General features: G+C 37.5%; 1 protein-coding gene across 2 annotated transcripts; it reads right to left on the bottom strand.

Annotated features, from left to right (window-relative positions):
• Positions 1-523: 523 nt before the first annotated feature.
• Positions 524-14770, bottom strand: LOC135629597 (sucrose transport protein SUT4-like). 2 transcript variants are annotated; one of them, XM_065137179.1, is made up of 14 exons: positions 14253-14770; positions 12827-12892; positions 8775-8873; positions 8624-8688; positions 8466-8550; positions 7869-7902; positions 7672-7771; positions 4701-4776; positions 3306-3665; positions 3036-3179; positions 2378-2611; positions 2232-2295; positions 2116-2159; positions 524-1038 (listed from the first exon to the last, which is right to left on the bottom strand). In XM_065137179.1, exons 1-14 carry the CDS (start codon positions 14529-14531, stop codon positions 868-870), a joined length of 1821 nt encoding a protein of 606 aa, XP_064993251.1. In that variant the 5' UTR covers positions 14532-14770; the 3' UTR covers positions 524-867. The 2 variants fall into 2 exon arrangements, with proteins under 2 accessions (XP_064993251.1, XP_064993250.1); XM_065137178.1 differs by having other exon boundaries at positions 600-1038; positions 2112-2159; positions 14253-14675.
• Between the last annotated feature and the right edge of the window lie 446 nt (positions 14771-15216).

Here is a 15216-nt window from a genome sequence, read left to right as displayed (position 1 = left end):
ATCGTGCCATCCCTATATGGATTATTATGTACACTCTTTCTAAACCAAGAAACTCCAAACAGATTGAAGATGTTTGACACACTTATACAAGGTTACACGATTCCACCATAAATTCTCAAAATCAAAAAGAGAGATACAATTTCATTCAAAGGGATGCCGAACCTATGTTCTACAGAAAATAAATGCTCGGAGGCACAGAAAAAGGGGGATGAATAGATTTCGATAAGGAGGCAAATGACATGTGCATCAATTATCCTTTACGCGACCATGAATGTTGTGCATGTGAGGATGAAAACATACCTCCTGGCTGCGGTTGGTGGCAGAACTGACGACGCTTTACGAGAAGTCTACACAATGTGTCGAGCACACCAAACAGGATTAACTCATGACATGAACAGCACATAGAACACATGAGATTTCATTTTCGGCAGTAAGGAAGAACTGTTCAAATATTACAGGATCATTCACAAAAACAAAACTATTACAAGGGTCAACAAACACCAAATAGTGTTAACTCATGACATGAACAGCACATAGAACATATGAGATTTCATTTTCAGCAGTAAAGAAAAACTGTTCCAATATTACAGGATCATTCATAAAAACAAAACTATCACAAGGGTCAACCAACATCAAATAGTGATATAATACAAACATGAAATATCCTCAAGTAATGGTTCCAGTGGTAATGACCCTATACCCTTCAAATGCACATGAATTTAACTCATTGACATCTTAATGATAAAAATTTTATTTTACCTATTATTGCATGCAACCTATAAATGGAAAAAGAATAGGAATAAATATCAATTGGCTGTGGTGCTTGACATATGAGATCCTAGAATATAACTCTGTATCGGTAGTAAGTCAACCAAATCCGTGGAAGCCAACAGAAGTGTAGGCATTTGAAAGTCCTGGTAATTTTAAGACAGCAAGAATGCCAGCTGCACAAGAAAAGACAGAAGCTAAGGCAAAAGCAGGGATGTTCCCTCCCCCGAAGAGGGCGTCCCAAGGCCCTGCACCGATAGCTACAATCATCTGTACACAAAATGCATTTAGTTAGTACACACTACAGAACATTATCAAGAACACATATTTTTTCAAAAGAAAACTATTTACTGGAAAATATGTATAAGTCGACATATAGCGGCCACACAGTAAAGGTGTCTCGTGGACACGTATCTTTCTAAAATTAATTCCCTTTTCAGTAATTTGCCACTCTGTCCTGTATATTTACAGATTGCTTATAAGAGCTACATGGTAATTTGAATGCATAGTTACTATCAGAATTAAAAGTATAAATATGACCTACTTTTGAATGTTTTATTTTAGTTGTCCATCAGAGATTCTTTTCGCCATATCTGAAATTCTTTTCAAATTTTATTGGAAACATGAATAGAACATCCCTTTAATATCTGATGGGTTAATCATAAATGTCAGTCATAAAAACTGGTTCTTTTAAGAGGTAAGCTGCATAGACACCCCCTGAAATTTGACCCATTTGCAAACTCACCCACCCAATAAGGGCATTCACTAAATCTGTTAATACACAAAATTGTAAAGCATCTATAGATGCTTTCCATTATCTCTTCCTTCCAACACAGAACATTGTAAAATTAATTGATTCACTTTGACATATCTAGCTTCACTCTTGCCATCTTATTACCAAGTGAGAGCATCTTCATACTCTTAAGTAATTATGGCAACTAAAATTAGCACTTTACATTTGCACAATTTGCAAATTTTGAAATAAAAATAATTAAGCATTTCTGCTACAAACCCTTGTGCAAAGGTTGCTCACTTAATGTAATTTCCCCGATACGACAACATAACTACATAAGTACACAGACACAAAAGAAAAAGCCTCATGAAGTTCTGAAAGATGATTGCTCAATGAATGAGAAATAATTATTCTAAGAGACAAAGAAAACATTTATACCTTAAAGAAAACATGTACAAGAAGTGTTGGGTGCACTAGATGAATTTATGGGAGTACTTATGAAGTTATTCCAGCCAAAAAGTGAAAGAAGCTTCGTTGGTTAAAAATGAATTCTTTACCCATTCAACATTCAAAACGTATCAAAAAGATGCAAATAAATAAAGAAACAAACCAACTTGAGGAATGACGATCGCAAGATTCAGAACTCCAGTAGCCAGTCCTGCAAAATACATGTCAATTAGAAGAGATGTAACACAAGTAAAAAGGTAATAGCAAGTCAGTGCAAACTGACCTTGTCCTCCACCTGAGCCAGCAGTCAATTCTGCTGTCACAGAAAATGGAACACTATACGTAATCTGCCACATAATAAAAGTAGAATGCTTTTTAATCAGGAAGTGCAGATTATAGATTTATATGACTATGAAGATTGATGCTTACAGCTAGAGGAAACCCGAGAACTGAAAAGATAACCAATGCTGCCACCTTAATGGCCTTATTTCCACCAAGGACATGTTGAATTCCATTAGAGTATTCACTGATAGACAACAAGCTTATGACTGTAGTAGCTGCCATACAAATAAACACGGTAAAGTTGCTCATTGCCCACACTAATCTTGCACCCATTTTCCGGCACATTGGATCAATAAAGAAAGAGCTAGCTCCAAGAACAACCTGTTGGAAGTAAAATCTTAGTGAAAAGCTTACTTTCAAAAGCATAGATATGTCTTTCAATAATGTTTGATCACACAAATAACATCACATATACACCCGGTTGTAGAATTACATGGTGAACCATCCTTATCAAGCTAAAATTCAGGTGCTACAACAAGATTTGAATGGTCTTAAGTATTTCTGGACTGCAGAACTTAAAAACCATTCATGCATTCAAGCAGATTGTATCATGTCAGCAAAGCACAAGGGATCTGTCCACACCGTGCCAGTGTAAAGCATGCACCGACTCTTACTGGTTTAACATGGGCTTTTGCCACACTGTGCCAGCTCATGTCTATCATGGACTTGCATGAGGTGGTTTGACCAGCATTATAATATGTATTTTATGTATGTATGCATGTATGTTGAATCACAACAAACTTACTGAATTCAGTAGCAAACCGAATGCACCTTCTCTGACGCCATTTTGATAGTCAGCTTGTTGGGTTGTATCCCCATTTGGATTCCCATGGTATACTTCTCGTCCCATCCAATCGGTATCAAAAAGGAAGAAGGGGAACCACGACAACTACATATGCGAGAAAAAAAAAACAAGAAAGCCAATCATGGAGGAAATGAGAATCCAAGCAATCAGTTATAAGCCGACTCTGAAAGTAAAAGATAGCCATAAACATGTCAATTCCAAACCACATACCCAGGTAAGGGCCATGACAAGAAGCACAGAATGCATTCCAGGCGGCAGATGCCTCATGCTTGTTAAAATGTTAACCAAAACTGCAGTAGGTCCATCATCAAGGGCTTCAATTTGCCCCCTATCACTGCCATGCCCAAAGTCCACAGAAGCATCTGTGCTAGCTCTATCATCCATCATATTGATTCTAGAGTTGTGGCCATTATCTAATTTCTCCCACTTAGCTTGTAATGATAGATGCTGGTACTGCTCAGGATCTTTTAATAGAGGTGAAGAATCGGACAAATGTTGTGCAGGCTTTGGTTCGAGTGGGATTTCTTTAGCGAAATATAGAGTCACGAGCATACAAAATGTAAGGAACACCTGCATGTAAAAATCATTTGAAATTTTGTTGCAAGAATATAAAATCTTAATAACCAGAACTAAATACTAGTCACAAAACCTAGAAACTGAAAAGTAACAGATTCTGATAGCAATCTGACCAGCTTCTCAAATAAAGAATACTGAAGCATATACATTTTCACAATGCAGCTTGATCAACTGATAAAAATGTAAACATCAAGTGAAATGACCTCAACATAAGAGGTGACAAAATAATAAATTGCAAAAAACAGCTTTTGAAAACAATATGTAATAGCATATCAGTGCTTAGAGGTTTCAGAAAGCTAAATGGCAGCAGAAGACAAAGCACATGTGACACAATGGCAAGACCCAAGACATGATTGACATAGCACTAGAACATAGAGGGTTCCTTCAAAATGTACACAAGATAAATAAAGCAGGAGAAACTATGACTAGAAAATCCAAACAGCATGGCATTAAAGATCTCCAGCAACAAAGGGAAGTCATCCAATTTATTTATCTGGAAAATTCACAGAACCTTATCCGAATTCTAAATGCCTAACGCTGCTAATTACTGTATCATCTGAGATGCAAATGGCATAATATAAATTACAAAGTGGTTTATGTAACACAATTAGTCTAACAAATAACAACTTAGAACTGTATCACTCCTGAAATTTTTCAAAGAATGATGTGGTCTCTGTGTGTCCAACAGCAGGATTTCAGAGACCAGATCACCCCTGAAAATTTTCTGGGTTGTTTCAGTTCTCTTACAATTCCTCATCTAATAGTCAATCCTTTTACAGAACATCCTGCAGATGTAGTAACTCCTTAGTTGTAATGAAGAATAAAAATGACTAGGTTAGATGTATTACGCTATGAAAGAATGAAAGAAAAGATAATTCAATGGATGAAAATAGTATTAAACTAAAAAGAAATTCTTTGATGTTTTTATCAATTGTTGTACAAATTGGCAGGTATTGAAAATTTGTCACTTGCAAAGAACACGGTATCAAGTCATAAACACCCCATGCTCCAACATAACAAATAACTCACCACAGCAACCAGAAAGGCAGCCTTTAGATTTCCACAAACTTCACAGCAAGCCTCTGTTGTCAGAAAAGGAAACCACCTGCATGAGTTAAACTGATTACAAGGACTATGGTAAGGGTTTACATGGTGAAATTATTTTTTTTAATCAATGGGTAAAACTCACATTTGAACAATAACTTGTGACTTACAACCTCCTTTTTCAAAATTTTCTTAAATCAGATATGACACCCATACTCATTGTTGAAATTAATGATTTATCACTTTGTTCAAGGAGTCTTGTCCAAGTTTTGAGATTGAAGTTTGCAACTTGATCATTTAGGTGTCAGAAATTATTGTGTACAGCTATAATTTGTGGAGGTCATCAAGATCTTGGTTATGCAATTTTAGTTAAGAAAGTTGAAAAAGAAACACAAAATGGAGCTTTAGAGGTGAATCAAAATGATTTTTGAGAAAAAACACATAAGTGGTTCGTTTTCTTTAGCATCTTTGTTGGTAAGATATATGTAGTAATGTACAGTATGGAGAACCTGATCCACTATTAGCAGAAACAAAGATGAAGATCAGATTGAGTTAAAACTAATGGAAATTGTCATGGATAATAGAAGTTGACATAGTAATGCAAATTATTTATTAGCAGATGCAATTGAAGAACTATAAAACATTAAAAAGTTTCCGTAGCAAATCTGTGTTTAAACAGTCAATTCTTATTTGTAATGTTCTTTTCATTGTAGTCTAAACCAGAGAGGCAAACTTTATGACATCAATATGCAGAAAGCATAAAACTTTGTGTTCCTATACAGCAAGCAACATAGTTCACCTATATGTAGAGGCCAACATCCGGGTAGATACCAAGCCAAACACTCACAAATTAAAAAAAAGTGAGCAATGATTTCATACAATTTTTCAGATGTGCTTGGAATATGTTGGGAGGAAAATTAGATCACATCAGAGGGGAGAGATTCTGATCAAGTGGCTGTAATAAGTATTTCTCATCTTGAAACTCCATTATCTATGTGGTGCAAATCAAACAAGCACAAAAAAAAAGTAAGAAGTAATTGGAAAAGAAGAGGAGCTTGAAAAAAATTTCTACAAGCTTCTTAACACATACGTGGTTATTTTGGGGTCAAGCAAACAGAGAAACAAGGAAAAGAAGGGAGTTCCAAAGGCTTTCTACAAGCTTCTAAACATACACACACATGGTATTTTGGAAGTTATAGACAACCTATGAGGACTCTCTAGCAAGTGGTCACAGAAGTTCCACAATGAAATTGATTTGTGAACGCTCAATAAATGCATGGCATTTACTTCAGAACGAATCCTTCTCACCAAAAGGAGGTAGATACAAAATGCAGAACATGTCATCATTATGCTACCATGATAGCATATTGGATTGTGCTATGGACTGGTACTTAAAGAAACAGTTTGTTTGTAATTGAAAGATAAAGGGAATTTCTTGCCCAAGAAGTATTTTTTTCCCTTGTCTCTATCTTTTTCAGGACATACTTTTAGTGGGTCCTAACCCAAAGACCCCTGTTACCCTTAGGATTAAGAAAGCAATTTAGTGTATCATAGCACAACCACGGGGAAATTTTATAGGTACAGCTAACTCATTAGGCAGTTTATAGGTGATTAATTTTCAATACGACATCTGATTGGTAGTTAGATAGTAACGTCACCAACATTTCTGCAATGATTTAATTGTGCAAAAATTTAGAAAAAAATAATCCTTAAAATGGGACGTCACCAGCTACTACAGCATCATTCTAATGGTTGTGAAAGTTCAATAATTTAGCAGAATAGGGTGATATGTTTACAAATATTAGCTTCCCAATAGTCCTTCAGTGGTTTAATCATGAGAATTGGTGTGTCACAGATAACTGCTTGAAAGACCAATTTTCTTCTCAAGCTGTATGGCTTTGCACATGGCCGTTCCCATATAGTTTCACTGGTTACTCCCACATTGTGTGCCACACAACCATTTTGACTTGATGAGGTGAAGACTGCCCATGGTAAAACAACTACCCTACCAAACCTTGACCGTAGAGGTACGGGATAACTTGTGCCTACAAATGACTTCTATCATGATAGAAGAAGTCACTAAATATATATTGTTTCTGTTGTCTTATACAAAATTTGGTAATCAGAAACTTCAAAAGTAGGATGACTTTACAAAGTTGGAGAGTTTGGATTACCGCAAGTGAGTACTTTTCTTGCTGCAACCTACTAAGAGAATAACCAACGAATCAGGAAATTAGATCATGTAAAGTTACCTCTTGTATTGTTTCTCAGCTCCTATCTCTCATACCAGTTTGTCATTAACTTGTCAGAACTCTTATTAAAACTCTAAATAATTGTATGAAGTCATCATCATTCATTACATTATATTCCATACTTGAACATATATAAGTACATAGAAACAAATAAGACAAATACAAGCCCAAGTATATTTACAAATGGGTTTGCACATATACATATACTTTGAGGTATATGTATATGTAGATGTACACATACGCATACATATACATATATATATATATATATATATATATATATATATATATATATATATATATATATATATGTGTGTGTGTGTGTGTGTGTGTGTGTGTGTGTGTGTGTGTGTGTGTACATATATACATGTATGTATATATATACATGTTCATATGTAGTATATGGATGTACACATCTTGTTTAACAAAAACTTGAACCCAAAGAAAAACTGAATGCAACACAGATACCCATGACCAGGTTTTCAAAAGTCAATCAAACCAGTACCAAAACATATAGCTTAGTAACAGTCAGTATCCATTTTTATACAGTCAGTATCCATTTTTATTGTGTTTGCAGTGAAGCAGGATTGTACAGGATGGTATATCATTCAGTGTACTGGTACCATATCGATCTGGCCAGGTGTCGAAACTGGTCTTAGACCAAAATTTTAAACTTGGTCATCACTACAGAGTTTGTCATGTACCTGTGCCAAAGTCCACTTGAACCAGATGAGAACCCTAAAATATTTCCAAGAGCCATCCATGAGCAAAATATGGCATTTGCAGAATTGCATTGGTCAGGGCCTAAACACAATATACATTGATTCAGTTCATAAAAGTCACATTATTCGACTAAGATAACTGTAAATAACACCTAGCAGAAGAGAGGAATATGTCTAACCTGAGAGATCTGCTAGAAGAGCACGAGCTGGACCCTAAAATTCATGCATACAACAGTATCAGAGAACTTATAAAGATGAAGTGTGCAACCTAAACCTATTATGACCAGTATTTTAGGACTTCACGTGGTCACAAATGCAGAACCAGTAATGTATCCACCTTCCATGAAGCCCTTGCATTATTAAACAGGGCAAAAAACTGCATTCTGTGGTGGCCACATTATCAGTTATGCATCTGCACATGGTAATTTTTCTTTCTTCTTGTTATTATTTTTTATATACTTTCATATCATTGATATCGTGCTATATTAAGTATATGCTTGTCTTATTTCTAGTTAACTAAACAGATTCATGGAGTACCAAAAAGAACTCATACATGATATTGTCATAATTATTATTTATACTTGATCCTGTGTCCCTGATATGCATTATACGTTATTTATACTTGATCTAGTAGTTAAACAGATGCAACTACATGGTGGTACCTTGACCAACAACAGATTGCGGCCACTTTAAAGAACATTTACTTGTATAAAGTATAAACTCAAAAGTACGATTGGAGAAGCAAAGGAGGAATAGACAGGTTTGAAGTGGCTTACTTGCACTGTATTGTTAGCAAGATCCAGCATCCAAAATCCAATCACAAACACAGCAGCTGCTCGCCATCTGGGACCTTTATAATTTCTGTTTTTCGTAATGATTTAGGTTACAATGTAGTGCATTCAAATTTATGAATAATAATAATGAGAAAAGGTACCTGCAATGTTCCTTAGTATCACCTAGAATGACGCCAATATCAGCAGAGAACCCAATCAAAATTACCTAGATCAAAATATAGTTGGATTCAATCACTATAAGGACAAGCAACAATTAACAGAGACAACAAAGGCTGATTTCTCAACACTCACAGCAAAAGAAATCATGACGCAGCCAACAAAAATGAATGGTCGCCTCCTTCCATATTTTGAATGGCATTTATCGCTCCATATACCAACACAAGGTTGAACCTAGGAACCAAATATTAACTTAGACAGTACCCAAATTCCTTAGTAAATAGGATGTTTCAGCACCAATAACCATCAGCAAAACAATAAAAAAAGACAGTCCACATTAATAAAAAATATGTATAGGCAGGAAAACTCCAAGGACGAACTATTTTAAAGTCAATAATTGCAGACAATTGATTGATGATCATGATGGCTTCAAAGTCATTATAAATCAACAATAACGAGAACAAAGCCAAAAGTCCCAACTATTTGAGGTCGACTACATGAATCTTTTGCCGTCATTGAGATCCGTAAAAAAATCATATGTCTAGTTAAATTTAAAGTACTTAAATCTTTATTTATAGTTTTCATTAAGGTCTTTTTATATCTTCCTCTACCTCACCTTGTATCACTAACACTAATCACTATAAATCAACACCATAAGCAAATTAATCATAAAAGGAGTTATGTCAAACCCATCACCCTCAAGTGACTCTACACAAGATAATCACTTTTTATAAACTCAGCAGGACTTACTATTCTCCTAGCAAGAGATTAGTAAGAAATATAAATAAACAACAAAGTTATGGGTGTCACATTATGAAAGAGAAAGACAATGGACCTTGAAAACTATGGACTTCAACAAACATTCTAAAACCATATGTAGCAATAAAAAGGACATAAAGCTCCAAACACACAAAAAATTCATTAAGAAATGCTTCAGGTTCCAATTAGAAAAGTAAGAATTTAGAATTATTATATCCTGAAAGAGGATCTTGATGCACAACAAATGCACAAGAAACCTACAAAAGCTTAAGATTTGCATTCCATAATAAGATAAGCAAAGCACTAACAATCATAACACTCCCATAGGAAAGCATTAAGACACTTCAAAAATGAAGTTTTTATGAAAAGAAGAAGAAAAAAGGTGTATCACTCGCAAGGCCAATAGTTAAATGCGTAGAACTTAATTTTGCTGAGATTAGTCTGTATCGACTGGTATTTACCGATCCTGGCATGAACCAACATGTTGTCACGAACTTAGCTGATTTTACCTAAGTCGTGTGGCACCCTTGCGTGTCTGTCCGCAAAGGTTAGCCTCCCCGAAACCTCCCACGGTCCCTTAGGACCTACAAAAGAGAAAACGGGTTAGAGAAAGCGCCTCACTCGGGATCCACAAGCAAACATCTCCGAAAACACTTCATAGCCAATGCAAATTACAAACGGACTTTACAAGCTCTGAACGGTTGCACAACAAAGGGTCAAAATGGTCAACTACAAACCGAATATCTCTTACAAGTGTCCACATGACACAACCTTCATTTACAAGCCTACAACGACCACCAAACCCAACTAAAATGGGGTTATTAAGCCTTCGATCGTCCCTCTACATGTTGTGCAAAGCAGGGTCTGCCGTACCGAGACGTACCGCCCGGGCGGTACGTCTCGGTACGTACCGGTCCGACAGGTTGTCGGTACGCGGACCGATTATTACCGGTCCGAGAGTACTGTATCACTGTAGCAGTGCACTGTAACACTGTAGCAGTGCTACAGTACTCGATACACCTGGGTGTACCGCTCGGTATACCGTACCGTACCGATACCGAGCCCAGGTCGAAATATCGGTACGGTACGATATTGCGAATCTTGGTGCAAAGTATAAACAAACCAAAAGACACGGACATACATAAGCATTACATCAAACATCTTGTTTAGAAGTTTGTCCGTGACATTCTCCCCCACCCATTCCTTCGACGTCCTCGTCGAAGCCTTTACCGACACTGCAACTGCTCGCTTTCGCTGAGTCTTCAATCTTCTGCTCCAGCTGCAATGCGCCTCTTGGCTCCCAACTGCTCTCCGCTGCTGTTGTTGAGTAGTCGATCTTTAGATCCGCCATGCTGCTTCAACTCGCCAATGACTCTGACTCTAGTGTGGGGTTAGCTGAATTGTGATGATCTCTGTTGGTTCCTGCGGATCCTTCAGATGAAGGAAAAGACCATCCTTACTTTGCGCCAGTCTCTTAAATACCTCAGGCTATTTGAACTGGGTGGATGCTTGTTGGAGCTTTAACGAGCATCGCCTCGCAAACTTTTTGAAGTTTTGGGTCCTTCCTCCACAAAATTTGCCTATTGACTCTTCTTTCGCTTAGTCGTCACTTCCAAGTACATTTGCATCACTTCCGCTTTCGATTAGCATTCTGTTGGGAAATGAAACGAATAATCTACTCTAAGTAGCACTGATCACCATTGGTGAAGATTTGACAACTATTATCTTCCATTATCTTCGAAGGGTCTTTGAACCTGTGCAGAGCTCCTCTGTTGGATAGATAAGAGAATTGGGGTACTCGGTTTCTCCCATTCTCTTAAGAGTTGACAAGGCAAAGGTTACTTGACTTCGCCTACCTCCTCGAGGGTTGTACTCCATGCATCGAGCTGGTTACTGGCATTCGCTTGCTCTTTGCTCACACTTCTGAAGCACTTAAAGTGTTTGCACTCCTCGCGTTGAGTTAGCTACTGTGATTCACCTTCTCAATGCTATTGAACTTCTAGAATGCAGGAAGTTTTTACCCCAACTTGGAGTAAGTCTCTAATAGTTTTGGTCGCCTCTAGGATTGTATCGTCTTCTCCATCAACCTTGCCGCCTACTCCACTGAGTAGCATAGGTACAGCACCACGTACTGCCTACTTCGTTCCTTGGTCGTGCAATCTTGCATGACCTGAAGTCCTTCACTTTCGGCTATCTTGATGAAAAGCTCGTTGACACCGGTCTTACGAAGTTCCTTGGCCTCTGCCTTTCAGTCTTGTCTCGGTACTTGGAGTTTGCCTTTGTATGCTCCACCTCCTTGACCCCTTTTATGACCAAGCACTCTCCCTCCATAAGAGCAAGGGATCAATGACTTTCATGGAAGTCTCGCCTCTGCGATACCATGGCGCTGCCATGCCCATGGCCCTACTATCTATCGCCTCGCATTTGCATCCCTTTTCTTCACGATCAGTAGATATATCTCTATGGCACTCCTCCGAGTCCACCTCCATTCTAACCGATGCTTGATTTTGGGTAGCCAAGTCCCTCTGGACTCATCGTCGCTTCCTCGCCCCTTTCGACCCCCTGCTTCAACACCTCTGTATTCTCCAAGCAGCTCCCTTTGGTCGATGGAAAGACAAACTACAAATCTCATGCATGGCCTCTGCCATCATATTGTAGGGTTTGCACCAATTCTGTTCTCCTTAGCTTCCTTGGTAGCAACGTTCGCTTATTAAATCATCAAAGCCATGAATCTATCACAACTTTCACTATCTGTATCATGGCAGTATTTTTCTTCATCATGTATTGATTTCTTTTTCCAAAAACTAGTCACTCACATGGCACATCTCAGTTTTTTATTTTTTTCTTTTGAACTTTTGTCTTCTAAAGGCACACTAACAGATCAATGTTTGCACACATATGGCGGTCTAGGCAATGCGGTGAAGCATCTTAAAACATAAAAAATATGCACCCGCTTATCAAGTATCAACAAGCAAGTTTAAGAACCTATCTAGATCATAAAGCATTTTCATTGCACAGCTCAGGAGCATAACTAAATGCACCAAAGATTAGTTAAAAAAATGAAAATATATACCTTCCAATTCAAGCAATTGTGTCTAGGATTAATTTTTCTTTGAGAAAAAAAATAAGACATTTTACATGATATTTCTTCGTACTCAACCTCTCTTTTATGACACTTCGTCCAATGAATCTATGCCAAGAACTTAATACCAAAATAATGATTTAAGGTCGGAATATCATGAAACAAGATAATATCAGCTCATTCAGAACTAGTTATGACCAATTAACTCCCACAAAGCTGTTGAGGAGAAAAAACATTTACATACTAAATGAAGCACTGTCCACATAATAACTAGCAGTATCAAGGACAAATCACCAAATTAATATCTTATTGCTGTTTCATGGATAAACAAGCTGTGGATACTTACAACGAAGCCAGTTATTGGTCCACAAAGCCAAATGAATGATGAAAAAACATGCTCTATTCCTAATGTCTGCATAAACCAGGTTAATCAAATTTAGTAATAGATCTAAAATATTTCAAGCAGGAAATAGAAGCATGTAGTCTATGACAAACACCCAAAAAAGAAACATTAATATTTCAAAATATTATAAATCTAAACCTATGTGTCAGACAGAACAAACCACAATAATAGCAAGTTTCAACAAAAAATTCTACACAATCAAGGAGATATATTGCTTTCAAAATTATCATTTATCAGTGGTGCATCAATGCAGGATAGACTGAGACATAAGAGTGAAAATCATCATCGTCAAATGGAGGTTTTCCTAATACCAAGGTTGTCACTCTTGACACAAAGGAAACAAACATTCAACAGGAATTCATATTTCTTTTCTGAATTTTTTCTTTTGTGCTCTCAACCAGAATATAAAAATTAAAATAATCCCCCTTTCCAAAAAAAAAATTCCCAGATGCTTACTTTACTAGTTTTTTTTAAACCACTTATCAAGGAGTTCATCATGTCAGCAACTTTAAAATCATCAATCTCCCATTCCTTTTGTGATAAATTCCTTTCCTAGATACTGGATTAGCTTAATGTGTTCTGTTTGTTGAAAATCTATGATACTTTGTCATAGTTCCTATATTTAAAATGATCCTTGTTATGGGCAATCACTTGAGAATCTGGACTACTATTTAGGGGGTAAACAAGCATGGTCTGACGTATTTTAGCCTAGGCCAACCATATATCAATATACAATCTTACATTATGCACAAGTACAGAGAGTCATGCACCAACATCTCCAATATTTCTGTGTCTGGTTACATTTATGAGCCACTTTAAAATAATAATGAAATACTAATTTAATAACAACTACAGATTTTTCTTCCAAGCTAAGGTAACATGAAATACTAATTTAATAGAAATAGTATGATATTTCCATAACATAGTATTAGTTAACTCAGAAAATGATGCATAAACTTTGTCATCGAAATCCTCTGAGTTATTAGCTCGATTTGGGACAGATTTATTGCCTGGTACAGCCTCAGTTATCTGATGAGTGATGGCTATCTTTAGAACTTCACAGAGCACCTGGGCATCTGTCTGGGGGCCAGATGAACACTAATTCATCATCAACCTATCTCGGTAATTACCTCTTAGATAATAGATATAAAACTGTGTGATCCCAATTCCACGAAAATTCAGACTACTTATGAACTCCCGCTACATAATTAACGGAAGTAAACATCCTAAATTTCTCATAATTCTTCAACCAATGTTACAGTTTGATCTTTTCTTTTTTCCTTCTAATATGTAATCCACTTCTTACTTAACATATATCAAGAGATCTGATTAAAAAAGAACAATAAATCACTAGAGAAAGCGATCCCACCTGGATGTAGGGTGTAAGCAGCGATAGCTGCAAGGCCCAACCGAACTGCACGCCGGCGGCAACCATACAACTAAGAATCAACGTCTTCCAACCGGTCCTCTCCCGCGGCCGCGAATGGCTCGAGGAGGAAGAAGGCGAAGAGGAAGGGATGGGGACGCTGCAAGAGACCTCGGATTCGTGGATCTGGCCGTTGGGATCCCCGTCGAGGCGGGCGAGTTCGACCTCGGCGTCGTCAAGGTGGCGGTAAGGGAGGCGGACTGGGACGGCCTCCGTCGCCATGGCGGGCTTGGATCTGCGGCAGGAATTCAAGATTTCGGGGACGGGATCCCCATGTGCGGAAGGACTCGTTCTTGGAATTTAGGGGTACGAAATAGCAGCAGATCTGAGACGATCGGGGGCCGAAGCAGAGGGTTTGCGAGGCGGAGGGAGATTTCAAGCGGAAGAAGCGTGTGGCACGTGCGAGGGGGGCCGGCTTGAGCCTTCGCTTCCTCGGCTTCACACAGGTGGGTGTGGTGGCGTCGGTGCGCTATGCTTGTACCCGCACAGACACTGTTGTTCATCCTTCACGGCATGGAAAAATCTCAATTAAATAACAGTATTGCCCCTCCGCCTCAGAAAAGATCCTAACCGCTAATCTACGTGAAGTGCTAATCTTAGATAAAAGACGGACGGTTAGATGTAGTAGGAGCAGTGCCCCTATCCGTCAAGTTCTTGAGACATACACAGCACAAAAAAGAAAAAGGTCATTGATGATTGATTGATTGATTTGTAACAAAATTATTCAAAAAAATATTTCAATATACATTGAAAGGAAATAATTATGATGTACAGATGATCGTTTATAATAAAAAAAATTAGCAGCTGTAATTGGCCAAATGGCAATTTAATGATACTTGATAAAAGATCATGTCACACATCACAATCAAATAATATTCAACTTCACAGAACATGATCACAAGAAATG

Source organism: Musa acuminata, chromosome BXJ3-1 (assembly GCF_036884655.1).
Source record: "Musa acuminata AAA Group cultivar baxijiao chromosome BXJ3-1, Cavendish_Baxijiao_AAA, whole genome shotgun sequence".
In the NCBI taxonomy this organism is placed as follows: Eukaryota; Viridiplantae; Streptophyta; class Magnoliopsida; order Zingiberales; family Musaceae; genus Musa; species Musa acuminata.
This window is presented reverse-complemented; position numbering and strand designations above follow the sequence as displayed.

Bases quoted from the DNA above. Each gene is read 5' to 3' on its own strand.
- LOC135629597 (XM_065137178.1), bottom strand. From the start codon at position 14,531: ATGGCGACGGAGGCCGTCCCAGTCCGCCTCCCTTACCGCCACCTTGAC. The intron at 8,874-12,826 runs GTAAGTATCCAC...TTTGGTTCCTAG, and splicing joins GACCAATAACTGGCTTCGTT to GTTCAACCTTGTGTTGGTAT. The intron at 2,160-2,231 runs GTCAGTTTGCAC...TGTATTTTGCAG, and splicing joins TGGCTCAGGTGGAGGACAAG to GACTGGCTACTGGAGTTCTG.